Source organism: Tenrec ecaudatus, chromosome 8 (genome assembly GCF_050624435.1).
Source record: "Tenrec ecaudatus isolate mTenEca1 chromosome 8, mTenEca1.hap1, whole genome shotgun sequence".
NCBI lineage: Eukaryota > Metazoa > Chordata > Mammalia > Afrosoricida > Tenrecidae > Tenrec > Tenrec ecaudatus.
The window spans coordinates 150262877-150277207 of NC_134537.1; the positions used below are offsets into that span (position 1 = coordinate 150262877).

The 14331-nt window shown below is 40.2% G+C and overlaps 1 protein-coding gene across 2 annotated transcripts in view; it reads left to right on the plus strand.

The window, feature by feature from the left end:
- LDAH (lipid droplet associated hydrolase) overlaps nucleotides 1–14331 on the plus strand; it is a 124227-nt gene that overhangs the window by 25902 nt on the left and 83994 nt on the right. For both annotated transcript variants that reach the window (XM_075557060.1, XM_075557061.1), the window contains exons 2-3: nucleotides 10007–10162; nucleotides 12644–12787. In XM_075557060.1, coding sequence (XP_075413175.1) covers nucleotides 10009–10162; nucleotides 12644–12787 — 298 coding nt within the window. In that variant the 5' untranslated portion in view covers nucleotides 10007–10008. The remainder of the gene's footprint in view (nucleotides 1–10006; nucleotides 10163–12643; nucleotides 12788–14331) is intronic.

The following is a 14331-nucleotide window of genomic DNA, read 5'->3' on the forward strand; positions in this document are numbered from 1 at the left end:
GGCAGTTCCATGTCCAACATTTTGAGGCACCTCCAAAATGTTTGTGAAAGTGGCTGTACCCTTATAACCAATGATGGGGGAAGGTTCCAGTTCTCTGCAGGGAATCTCCGCACCTTTTGTTTTCCCTCTTCTCATTTCCCTTTTGATAGTAGCCTTGCTAGTTAAGAGTGAGCTGGTATCTCACTGTTGCTTTTCTTTACATCTTCTGCTTAAGTGCTTGACTACCAGAAGAAAGTTTGCATCCTCAAACCCACCCAGAGGCAAAGTGGAGACTAGGCCAGAGGCAAATTGGAGATTAGGCCTGGCAAATCCGCTTCCAAAACATCATAGTTTGAAGATCCCCTGAAGCAGCTCTACTCTGCACACACGGGGTTCCCATAAGTTGGAATTCATTCCATGGCAAGGAACGCCCCCACCACCACCAATGATGAAATGTCTCCGTTCAAGTCTTGCTCACTTCTTAAATGGACTTCTTTGTGAGTTTGTTGTTCAATGTAGACATTTAAAATTCTGTTGGATATTAAGCTTATATCAGATATGGTTTCTGCAAAATGTTCTCCCATTCTGTAGGTGATCTTTTCGCTTTGCCTACTAACATCCTTGGAGGGAAAGGAAATTTTACGAAGCCCCATTTATCTTTTGGGGTGTGTGGTACTTTGGATATTTTAGAGAAAAAAATCCACAGAAACGCATATGTGTAAGAGAGAGTTTTATATAAAGGTTAAGTGCACATCAAGAAAACATCCCGACCCAGTGCTGCCCAAGCGCATAAGTCCAACATTACCCCATATGTCCAACACTAATCCACAAAGTCCTCCTCCATCTCACAAAACAGATGCAGTGATGCCAACTGCAGGAGGAAAGCCAAATCAGTGAGCATGTAATCATCTCAGCACTGGCAGGGGTCTCTACACGGCTGCTCCAGCACCCAGGGCTGCATCAGGGTAGGTCCATGCAGCTTCTCCTTGGAGTGTCTTCCAGGAAGTGAGCCTTGCCAGCTAAAGCAGGGAACTAGCTAAGGCAGCTACAACCTGGTCCGATCACCAGAAAGCAAGAGACCTGAGAACTGGAAAGGCAAGGCTCACTGAGCCATTTCTCTCTTCACTCGTCAGTTAGCCCCACATGTGTTTATCGACCAGGTTGGTACAATAAACTTTAACTAACTCAAGCAAATTTTGTTTTCTTATCTGATCATCCCGTATTATTAATACTAGATCTCATAACCAAATTTGAATATTTTTGTATGAATTTTGTGATTCTAGTATCTTATTTAGATTCTTGATCCATTTTGAATGGCTCTTTTTAAAAAATTGTTTTATTAGGGGTTCATACAACTCTTATCACAATCCACACATACATCAATTGTGTAAAGCACATTTGTACATTCATTGCCCTCATCATTCTCAAAACATTTGCTCTCCTCCTAAGCCCCTGGCTGAATGGCTTTTTCATACTTCTGTGGATCCTGCTTCATTCTTTTAACTGTAGAATCAAATTTTCTTATATCATCTATTTAAACAGATTTCTTTTCCTCTACTGAATAAACTTGAAATCCTTGTAGAAAATCAATTGACTATATGTGTATAATTTGTTATTTTCACTCTGAAGTCAATCCTATTGATCTGTACTTTTGCCATTGCTCTTTTGATTACTGTAACTTTATAATATGTTTTAACTACTCACTGCCCTTGAGTCTATTCCTACTCGTAATGACTCTAATGGACGGGATAGAAATGTCTCTGGGTTTCCAAGACTGGAACTCTTCATGGAAGTAGAAAGCCTTGTCTTTCTCACGTGGAGCAACTGGTGGGTTCAAACTACTGACCTTGGGGTTGGCAGGCCAATGCGTTTCAAAATTAAGACATATAAATCCTCCTAATATTATTCTTTTATTATCTTTTTAATGTCTGTAGGTTGCGGAGTGATGTCATTTATTCATTTCTAGCATTGTTTTTCGTGCCTTTGTTTTTCTTGATGAATCTTAACTTGTGTGATTTATTTATTAAAATATTTACCGTCTCAGAGTCAATTCTGAGTAGGTCTTTTCAAAGAATAAACCTTTAGCTTTTGTTACTCTGCTCTCATAGACCCTTTTCCCTATCCAATTATTTTTTTCTTTAATTGAATTTGTGTTTATTTTTACTCATTAACATTTAGTTCTTTAATTTTCAGTCAGGTGGTTCATTGGTTAGAGCTCCATTGCTAGCAGAAGCTGGTCTTGAACCCACAGGCCTCTGTGCAGAGTGAGCTTTGCAGTCTCCCTTATAATGGTTCACAGACTTGGAAATCCCGTGGAGGTCACTGACCTTTGTTCTGTAGGGTTGATAGGAGTCAGAATCAACTCCAAGGCATGAGATTTGTTTTTCCCTAATATATGCATTTTAACAGGTTTGCCAATGTTTTGTCTACTCATTGTTGTTGAGTTTTTTGTTTGCTTCCTGTTTGTGTTTTGTTTGATTTTATGTGTAGGGTAAGTAAATCTATAGAGTCAGGAGGATGGGGGAAATGGGCGGCTCAGATCAAGTACAAGAAGGCAAATGTTTTGAAATTATGGGGATGTTTGCACGACTCTTCTCAATATGACTGAATGATTAAATTGTATGATATGTGAAGTATATGTCAATAAAGCTATTTTTAAAACGTTCCCTATGGGCATGCCTTTATCTGCATCCTTTATGTTTTGATACACTATATTTTTCTTTTTGTTATCATTCAAAAGTTCACTTGATTTTCTTCTCTGGCTCTTCACTTATATCACTTAATTCCCTAAAATATAGGCATTGTCCTTGTCATTTTTGTACTGGTTTTTAGCTTCATTCTACTCACAGAGTACATACTCTGTCTTTTGAAATTTACTGAGACTTCATTTATGACCTGGTAAACTTAGGAGCCCCGTGGGTGCAACAGTGAAGTGTAGAGGCTCTGGGTCCCCTCCCAGCAGCTCTGTGGGGAAAGGGCTGACAATGTCCCACCTTGTCACCATGGAACCCGACCGCAGCAACAGCACCTGGTCGGTTTTAGTAAATGTTTCGTGTACACTGGAATGTATTTATTTTTTTACTTTTGGCAGTTATTTTGATAGTGTCAATATGATAAAGTTCATTAACTAGACTGTCCTGTCCCGCGGGAACTTCATCATGGATCCTGGTGGAGAGAGTGGGAATTGGATGGGGGTGGGGGGATGGTACAAGAGGCACCGAAAATGGAGACAAGACAGTATCCTGATCAAGTCTCGTTTATTAAGTGGGAGGTTACAGCTTATATAGGCCAGGGAAAGGGAAACAAGCTGCAGGTGTTTCCCTGAGAACAATAGTTGGGGAAGCAAGATGCAGATGTTTCCCTGAGAACAATAGTGGGGGAAGCAAGATGCAGGTGCTTATATATAATCATTGCACACATGTTTGCCCAAGGTTGCAAGCAGAGTTCATTCCAGGAATAGTGACCTCAGAACAGAATCGTGCAGACAGATAGAGACTTCCTTATCTATGTCTGGCAAGCTAAGTATGTCAAACACAGCTGCAGTGCTCTGTCACATAGACTGGGGTGGAAGGATACCCAGAGCTCAGGCTAATAAATTCCAGTAATGTCCAGGCCTCATGGCTCCTGACACTAGACAATCCACATTTTCTACATATATATTAACTTACAGATAGTTTTGCTAGCTTATTCTATTAAAATTTTCTACTCCCTGTGGATTGATCTGTGCTTCCATTTGTTTCTGTCATTTTTTACTGTATATATTTTAAGCCTACATATTATTTTGGTTTGCACAAATTTAATGAGAAGAGAAGATTCTCTTATGAAAGAAAGTTAAAAATTGTTGGTGTAACAAGTTAACATCCATATTTAGTAACCCAAGGGTTACCTGAATTGCATGTGTTGTAACATACTTGTTACAACATACTTGTTTCATCCAGCAGAAATCTTGCAAAATTAGCAAAACTGAATCCAGGTAGAGATTATTTGTAGGCTGCGGCTGAAGGCGGGGTCATCTCCTTTTAAACAGTATATAGTTGCCGGTGTAACTCCTCATCTTTTGTTAACCTGACACTTTTTGCAGAACCAAAGGAGCGTGGATTCGGAGGTAAGGAAGGATTTGAATGTAGCTGTCACCAGGTTATATGTATCAGAGCAACCTTAGTTAGGGACCAGTTTGAGGTACATACAGTGGCTCACATTACTGCTTTGCAATGCACACAAAAATTATTATTACTGTATTATGTTAAAGATGTTTAATATATCTGGGAATATTTCCTTGATGTCTTTGACGCATGGAAAGGTACACTATATACTAGCAAATGTTCAACTGGTGCTAAAGGGGAACTGTACCTGCCTGTTTAATTTACATACATTTAAATTGAAAGACTGATTAAAGACATAATTTTTCATAATCTGAAACGGTTTTACTCAGAACTGCTTTTGCTTCTATCATGTAGCTGTGTGGGATTAAGCAACCTAAAAGTGAAGTAAAATTTTTTTTAAAACTTTATGCATACACGTTAATTCTGTGTCTCAATTTGAGATTTTTTTAAAGCTACAGTATGGTTTTTGTTTATTAGTTTCCAAAATATTCATATGTATTAGTTGAATGTCCTTCATAACTTTAGGTTGTCTCTGAGGAAAGTATTAAAGTTAGCTCATGTCCTTCTTTGTCAGTGTGTAAAACAGGTAAATAAATGTAATCTTGTTTCTAGCACATTGTAAACAAGTTAGACCTTTATACTATAGACTATGTTTTGTGATCGTTTTAGAGATTAGGCCACTGTGACATTTATTAGTTTAACTAAAGGCTAAAATAAACCATAACAAACATTAGATGATGCTCCTATTTAGTCAATATTTTTTGAGTGGGGTGTAACTCTCCACTGTTTAAGGATTTATTTTCTGCAAATTGTTCAAGTAAATTAGTTTTAGACTCAGTTAAACATAGAGGTTGGAACAGAAACATTTATTTTTCTTTCCTAAACTTACCAATAAAATGACAATAAAGTAGCAAAAAGAGTGGAAAAGGCAACATAGGGATAGGTAAGCAAATTAAATCTTAAAAACTTTAGAAAGCAGCTAGATGAGTGATAATCACTTTAGCAGAGTCATCTTGGTCTAATGTAACACTTAAATATAGTTCAATTAAATGAACTATATGTCATGTAATCATTTCCCTATGTTGGGTCATATGAGTATCATTTTTAGTGGCTGTTTAATGGTTTATATAATATACTTAATCTTTCTATTACTGTGAAGATTCCTTAAGTTCTTCAGCTTTGCACTTGTATACGTAGCCGGATACTCCCTCCCCCCGCCCCCAAAAATGGGGAAACAAAGCTCCCCTGGGCAGACCTTTTGTAGCGCACATTTTGCCCTGTTAGAGGAGCATCAGGCAACTCTCTCTGTGTTAGTGCACAGGTTCTCTCTGGTCACAGTGAATTGTTTTGTAAAAACAGTTTTATTCAAATCTTGTTTTTTTGTGATGGCCAATTGAAGAGAACAACAGCGTGCAGTGTGAAATTTTGTTCCCTGCTCAGGAAAAATGCCCCAGAAAATGTTGTGCTATTGAACACAACTTACAAGGACAGGGCTATGGGGAAAACTCAAGTGTAAGAGAGGGGTTTTCTCACTTCGAAAATGGTGCAATGTCAATTGAAGACAAACCTCGTTCTGGACGTTCGTCAACTTCCAGAACAGACGAAAATGTCGACAAAACTTGTGCACTTTTGCTTAGAAGACCGATGACAACAACGGACCATTGAAGAGCTGGGTGAGTTAGCTGGACTGCATCAGAGCTTGGTTCTACTAATTTTAGTGGAAGATTTGGGAATAAAAAGAGTTGATGCGAAATTAGTGGCCCGGGTTCTGGCTGATCAGCAGAAAGAGGTCAAGTGGAAGCATGCTGTGCTCTGAAAGAACAGCTCCAAAGAGACCCAGACTTTTTCCCACGGCCGTTACTGGTGATGAGACGTGGTGCTATTCCTATGACCCTGAAAGCAAACATCAATCAAGCCAGTGGAAGATGCCATCGTCACCTCAAACCCAAAACGCTCATCACATGAAATCAAAGATCCAGAAGATGCTCTTTTATCTTTATTTTTTTAATGTGAAGGGGATATTGTATTTGAAGTTCATTCCACCAGGTCAGACTATTAATCAAGCTTTCTATTGAGAGCAGGGGTTCTCAACCTTCCTAATGCTGAGACCCTTTCATACAGTTCTTCATGTTGTGATTCCCCCCCAAACCATAACATTATTTGTGTTGCTACTTTATCACTGTCATTTTGCTACTGTTATGAATCGGGCAACCCCTGTGAATGGGTCATTCGATCCCCAAAGGGGTCACAACCTACAGGTGAGAACTGCTGATTAGAGGTTCTGAAAAGCTAGCAAACTGCCACAAAAAGGGTCTGATTTGTGGCAGACGGGGGACTGGTTTGGGCACCATGACAATGCACCCGCTCATGCAGCTATTTCAGTGCACCAGTTTGGGGCAAAAGCCAGCATGCCTCTCTTGCCCCACGCACCTTGCTCACCTGATCTCACCCCATGCACCTTCATTTGTTTCTGCAAATGAGGGACATGAAAGAACCGCGATTTGATGACAAAGAAGTGAAGAAAAAAAGGAGGGAGGTACTGCCAGCCATACAAACAGATTAATTTGAAAAATGTTCCAAGAATGGAATCACAGATTTGACAAATGTATTAAGTGTAATGGAAGGTACTTTAAAAGTGATAAGGTTGTTTTGTAATTAAAAAAATACATAGCTTTGAAAAAAGCCATTTTGTTTTGGACAGGTACCCCGTGTATACATATGAGTTCATTACTCAAAATTATTGGATAAAGTGTATTCCTTTAGTGGGCACTAGTTCATGCTGCCAGTTTGCTTTTTTTTAAAATGATTTTATTGGGAGCTCATACAACCCTTATCACAATCCATACATACATCAATTGTGTCAAGCTAATTTGTATATTTGTTGTCCTCATCATTCTCAAAGTATTTGCTCTCCACTTAAGCCCTTGTTTTCCCCTTCCCTCCCCGCTCCCCCCTCCCTCATGAACCCTTGATAATTTATAAATTATTATTTTGTCATGTCCTATACTGTCCGATGTCTCCCTTCACCCACTTTTTTGTTGTCCATCCCCCAGAGAGGAGGTTTTATGTAGATCTTTTTCATCAGTTCCCTCTTTCTACCACACCTTCCCTCTACCCTCTGGTATCGCCACTGTCAGCACTGGTCCTGAAGGGATCATCTGTCCTAGACTCCCTGTGTTCCCGGTTCCTATCTGTACCAGTGTACATCCTCTGGTCTAGCCGGATTTGTAAGGTAGAATTGGGAGCATGCTAGTTGGGGGGAGAAAGCATTTAAGAATTAGAGGAAAGTTGTGTGTTTCATCGTTGCTACCCTTCACCCTGACTGACTCATCTTCTCCCCGCAATCCTTCTGTAAGGGGGTGTCACGTTACCTACAGATGGGCTTTGGGTCTCCACTCTGCAATCCCTCTCATTTACAATGATATGATTTTTTATTCTTTGAGGTCTGATACCTGGTCTATTCTACACTTCGTGGTCACACAGGCTGGTGTGCTTCTTCCATGTGGGCTTTGTTGCTTCTGAGCTAGATGGCCGCTTATTTACCTTCAAACCTGTAAGACCCCAGATGCTCTATCGTTTGATAGCCGGGCACCATTAGCATTTTTCACCACATTTGTTTATGCTCACATTTGTCTTCAGCAATCGTGTCCAGAAGGTGTGCAATAAGTGATCCAAAATTAGTGGCAAGGAGGGTGTGAGAGGCCTGGTAGGAATTCAGCAAGGGCAATGTAACAAAGAAATTACTGAAACCCAAATGAAGGCTGAGCATGATAGTGGGACAAGAGGAAAATAAAAGGAAATAGATGAAAGAACTAGGCAGCAAGGTGGCATTTATAGAGGTCTAAATGCAGCCATGTACTTGTGTAACCCTTAGCTGGGACACTCGGTGAAGGCTTTGTTCAGGAAAGAGGATCTGAAGTAACACAGGCAGGACTGAAAGAGGAAAATCTGGATAGCCAGATGAGGTGTGTCAGCATGGGTCCGTCTCACAAAAACCACACAGTAATTTAAATCGGAAGTTTATAATATAGAGATTGATTATTAAGTTGGGAGTGGGTAGTAACAATAAAGATGCAACACCCCTCTCCCCCAAACGCGTGCATGCACGCACACACACACACACACACACACACACAAAAGACAGCCTAGAGTTCAGGGAAAGTAACAAAGAACAAACTTGGAACAAGATCTCACACTTCAATGACGAAGGTGTGAGGTAGAGAAATCTGCAGAGGTGCCTGAGCCAGAGCTTGCCACAGTTAGTGTGTCAGCCAAGGCTGGTGGGAGCCGTACAAAGGGAACCAAGGCTCTACTGAGCCCAGCGGCCCGTATAGAATTGGTGTCAGAAGGGCTGCAGGACAATCCCCAGCTCTGGGACAACATGAGGCTAATAGGTAGGCACATTGCCCTGGGCCAGGGCAATGTGCCAATATTCCTACCTTCCAAAAATATGATAGCAAAAAAAACCGAAACACTTATTCCTAAATGTCCTCTGTGAATAAAACTATCTCCAGTAAAATGTCAGTGCACTACATAAATCTGGGGCTGAAGGGCAGAGGGGGAAAATAGAGCAAGCTCTCCAGGAACATGTAGAGAGAACACATGGAAACCAGTAAAGAAAGCTCCATCCGTGGTGGCACAGTGGTTACTTGTTGGGCTGCTATCCACAAGGTTAATACTTCAAAACCACTAGCTGCTCTATGGGAGAAAGACAATGCTTTCTACTCCCTCCCACCCACACAAGTCTTGGAAACACCCTCTCACCCACACAAGTTCTAGCCTGTCTGAATTCACCCCATGGCAGTGAGTTTGGTTTTTTATGTCTCTCCAGCACCCTCTAGTGACAAAGCTTAACATGTGAGCTGGCAGAGGACAACTGTTTAAAGGGCTCAGATCCATTTTCCTAGATCAGGCAATGAAGGAATCGACCGTCCATAACCTTACAGAAAGCATTCTGGAAGTGGTTGGGAAGGAAAATCTGAGCAAAGTTACAGGATTGGGAAATTGTGAGAACACTGAGAAAATGCATAGACAAGACAACCTGCAAGTACAAGGTTAATCAACGAGGAGAACCCTACAAAGGTCCTTTGAGTCTCATTCAATTTAGGAGGGTTTGGAATGAATGGAGAAGAGGTCGATGGAGGAAAATGGAAACACATAGTACTGCTGATGGTCATTGGGAAGGCAAGAGTGGAAATTATTTAGGACTGTATTTTTGCATATAGTTAGATTATTTAGGAAGTTGCTTGCATTGTTTTCTCATATCTTAGAATATCCCCACCCTGACATATTTCATAATTTAACATGATAGTGTAATAATACAGTAGACTTGATACTTAACAATAATGCTGTATATAAGACATGCTTACAGAATTTGAGACACAAAGGGGTTAGTAGGATAGGAATGAGCATATAGTGAAATGAAGATGAGACAATAAAGGAGTTCGCTGTTCTTCATACAGTTCTGTCTTGGAACCCTGCAAGGACCTTCAGGCCGTCACCTCTCCATTGATTTCCTTGACAGTCTTCACTCGGTGGAGGAAGGGCATCGGTTTTCCCTGGGAAAGCACGCAGCTACAAGAGAATTCCAGCCGAGAAAAAGTGGGCATGTTATCCATGGTTGTGCTCAATTTATACTGGAAAGGAAAGACGGAACGATCTGTTCAATTTTGATTCCAACCCTTTTGTGGTTTTTGTTGTTGTTTTTGTCAAATATGTTTCTTTGTTTCTGTTTAGTCTTATAGTTTGCTTTCATTTCCTTTTGACCCTACAACCCAGAATTGCCGAATAGTCTTGAATTTCCCATATCTGTTTGTGGCATCTCCTCCTAATTATATTAAAAGTTACATGTTTCATTCTTAAATATTTTCTTCAACCCAATTAGTACCTGGTCACATGGGTTTGTTTGTTTCTCCCTTTCCTAGACATGGACTCAGAAGTCAAGGAAGATTTCCCTGTGCAGGAGAAGGTCGTCCTTAGTGGTGGGGTTGAAACCCTAGTTCTACAATGTGGGCCATGGACTGATCTCTTTAGTGATCAAGGTGCCTCCAGGCCTAAGGTGCTAATTTTAATTATTCCTGGTAAGTATGAAGATCTTGATTTTACAGAAATATTTATAACTTTCTACTTTTAAAAACATTATTGCAGGTTAATTAAAGAGAGTATGACAAATATAGGAAATTTTATAAAAGGAAAAGCATCACTCAATCCATTTATTTATAGCTATTATTCTTAATACTTTGATAGTTGTTGTCGTTTTAAATTTTCTTATTTGCATCATTATGTATATTATGGTGTGTGTGTGTGTGTGTGTGTGTGTGTGTGTGTGTGTGTGTAATTTGGAGTCTCAAAATTAGAAGCATACCAAATATGCAGTTTCAGATCTGCCTTTTTTCCTTTAACAACATAGAATAGTTATGATTTTCTCATATTTTTTGGATAGTTTCTGAATAAGTGTTTCCCCACTCATTTAAAGATTGTTATATCAATTGCAACATATTTGTTTTGCCTTTTGGTTCACTGGATTTGACAGCCAGGTCTCTTGTGCCCTTTAGTAGGCCACTGAATTGGTCACTTGCTTGCAGGTATTTGAAGCCCTTTTTAAATTGCGAGTGAGTTTGAACATATATATCTATCATTCATTTGTGTTGTTTGCTTCATGAACTGTTTGTACATTTTGCAACTGTGTCATTAATTTTCCCCCTGCTCATTTGTAGTAAACAGCCTTTTTTTATATTTAGAGTAAATTGGTGCTTTGTCTCATCGTGTGTGTGACAAGAATCTTTGCTTGCTAGTCATTGATGCCTTCGTAACATTGATTTGACTGTGTACAGAAAGTACCACAAGACAAGAGATGCCTCCTCCAAGGAGAGCCAACCTTCTTGATATGGATAAAGTAAAACTTTTGGGATCTTGGTTTGCTTATGTGGCCCAACTCCAAATAAGAAACCATTGCAAGCATCCATTAGTAATCAGAATGTAGCATTTATGATGTCTGCATCTGGGAAATTGGAAGTTGTCCTAAATGCAGTAGAACATTTAAACATGGATACTGTCAGCATTCGTGAGTTACAATTGCCTGGGACTGACAATTTTGAATCAGACAAGTTATTTGAACTCTTTTGTGCCAGGACTGACAAACTGAAGAGGAATGGCGTCATATTCGTTGTCAAAAAGGCATTTCAAAATTCGTTCTGAAGTACAACACTATCAGAGATAGCACAAAGTAGTCCAGTCAATATCACAGCTGCTCACATGTACACACCAAACAGTAATGACATAGATAAATTGAAGATATTTATCAACTTCTGATGTCTGAAATTGATCAAATAGGCACTCAAAATGCGTGGATAATTACTGCTGATTAGAATGATAAAGTTGGGAGGGTGCAGTGTAGCAGTGATGAAAAATACAACTTTCCTCTAGTTCCTAAATGCTTCCTCCTCCCCCACTATCATGATCCCAATTCTACCTTACAAATCTGGCTAGACAAGAGGATGTGCACTGGTACAGAGAGGAACTGGAAACACAGGGAATCCAGGGCGGATGAGCCCTTCAGGGCCAGTGCTGACAGTGGCGATACCAGGAGGGTGGAGGGAAGGTGGGTTGGAAAGGGCGAACTAGAAAAAAAAATGTAAAAATAGAATGTTAAAGTTGGCAACAAAGGAGATGAATAGCTCACCAAGGTGGCCTTGGTGATAGAAGTGACTCTGTAGATTGTGTGATAGAATTTTGCAAGACCTACAACTTATTCATTGCAGTGGCCTTTTCTCTCTCCTTTTTTGACTTTTTACTGTGAACTGAGTACAAGAGATAACTTTTTAAAATCAGCCTATGCCATCGTTAGACATATGCACCTGACTAGATGGAATACACAGGAATCATATCAACTGCCTCTTGAGAGAGAGGCCATAGAGAATCTCACTGTCTTCCTTCAGGGCAAGGCCAGGGGCAATTTGTGGAACAGACCCTCAATCGTTCATAAGCACTTTTAAACTGAAGCAGAGGCTAATTAAAACAACTCTAAGAGAGCCAAAGTATGACCTTGATCACCTCAACCCAACAGACACCCCACCAGAGTGATAAGGAAACCTTACAGGAAATTCAACAAGTCCAGATGGGGATGGGGAGGACGGGTCTGTCTCAGAGAAGCCAATTACATCTCTGATGATAGGGAAATGGGGAAGAGGAGCCTCCCATTGGAAGAAATCTCTCAACAATAGTATGTGGAATCCAAGGAGAGAGGATTCAGTACTGGGTTCCTAATTGGACATATTGGGCCCCGTTTCTCTCAGCCCTGGTGATCCAGTCCCTGTGGCCACTGGGACTTTAGATTCACTTCTTTCATGGCACACAACATACTTCATAGGCTACCGCAGAAGTACTCAGTGTGGAAGCCCTGCTCCATGGCAGAGAGTCCACCCGTATGCTAATTTACTAGATGTTCTTGGGGAACTTGTGAGAAGACGTGGGTCCTTTTCTCCCACCTGTGGGGATCACCTTATGTGGATTTATGGCTTTGTATAATCTTAATCTAAAGTCCATCTTTTTTCCTTTTTCAGGTAACCCCAGTTTTATTTCCTTTTACTTGCTATTTGCAAAGGCTTTGTTCTCTTTGATAAACAGACGTTTCCCAGTTTGGATTATCAGTCATGCCGGGCATTCCTACATCCCCAAAGACAAAAAGATACTTGCAGCCTCGGATGGTATGTTCTTGCTAACATCTCTTTTACTAAGATAAAAATTGGCACCAATAGAAACCTTTGTGGTATTAAGCCCATGCTGCCATGTTTTGGTAACACTGCAGATTTCTAGGAACATTTTAATTCTTGAAGTCGTTTTCTAAAATAATTTTACCAAATCGACTAGTCGTTCAATGACTTACCTTTTTGTTTGTTTGTTTGTTTTACCCATTCATAAACAACTGTGTATCTCAGTGTTGTGCTAAGAAGAATGAGAGTGAAAAGGTAATATAAGCCGTGGTCTTTAAAGGAACTCACAATCTCAACCTTTAGAGAATGATTGAAGCGGCTGGACTGCTGAGTGTGTGAACACTTAGTGTGAACATAGTAATGCATGTGGTCTGGGCTAGAAAAGACTGGCCTAAGCAGCAGGCAGGTTTTGACACTTCTGAGCAGTCTTAGTTTGAGAGTGGAGGGAAGCCAGAGGTGTACCAGGTACGAGAAGCAACAGAGGGAGCAAGGCTTGGGAAGTGTGATAATGGTGGCCAAACTCGGGGAATCTTGGACTCTGGCCGAGAGCTGCTACTCTCCTTGGTAAAGAGCTGAATGCCTGTAAGTAGACGAAGTGGTACCGAGTTGTCAATTACTTTCATTTAACTGATGCGCACTGACCATGTTCATGCCGCCAACAATTCACAGAGAGAGAGAGAGAGAGAGACCTGTTGGGATTCCATTCACGGGCCTTCTGTTTTAAAGGATATGAGGCGGGAAGGGGGTTGCCACAAGTTCCTTCCCTGGTTTGTCTGTGGGTTGTGGTTTGCTTCTCCTGTGGGCTATGTTATACTTATTGAGCTTCATTAATGAGATAGTATTATAAATGTATACTTACGTACTCTTCGTTACTAACGTTTCTGTTTGACATTGCTGTATAAGTTCAAATAGACCCCCCAAAAAGTTACCTGTGGATGTTTTCAGTGATCCTAAGGCTAGTTTAGAGTATATTTACTTCTGACTAGATATTTTGACTTAGCCTCTGAATCAAATGCAATTTTTTCTTGTTCTAATGTAGCAATAAATATGATTACAGAGGGGAACTCCTCTGGACACTCTATAAAGACGATTACTTCAAGCTGTGATTCATTTGGGTAAATGCTTTGCAGGTCAGATAAACAGTATAAATTTGCCTAGCTTAATCCAGTTTTATCCTTATGTTATAGGTTATTTTTAGCTTAAACAGTAATGTATAATGTATTTAATTTTAAATTATAGTACCTTCCTGTGTTTTTATATTAAAAAGTCATGCATACTTATTGTAGAAAGTGTCTTATAATACCAAAAAGGATAAGTCAGAGAGTAAAAGAGAGCCCCGTAACTTAGAGCTGGTGAGGAATGCTAACACTTCATACCTTCTTGTTGGCGTCGCACTGAAGCATTTCAACTCCAAACCAAACAAATGTTGACACTTGGCCTCCTGGGAGATGAGATTTCCTAATACTTTTAACACCTTGGATAATAGCGGAGAGTTTTTGGCAAGGCTGAAATAAACATTTGGGAATTATAGCACCAAG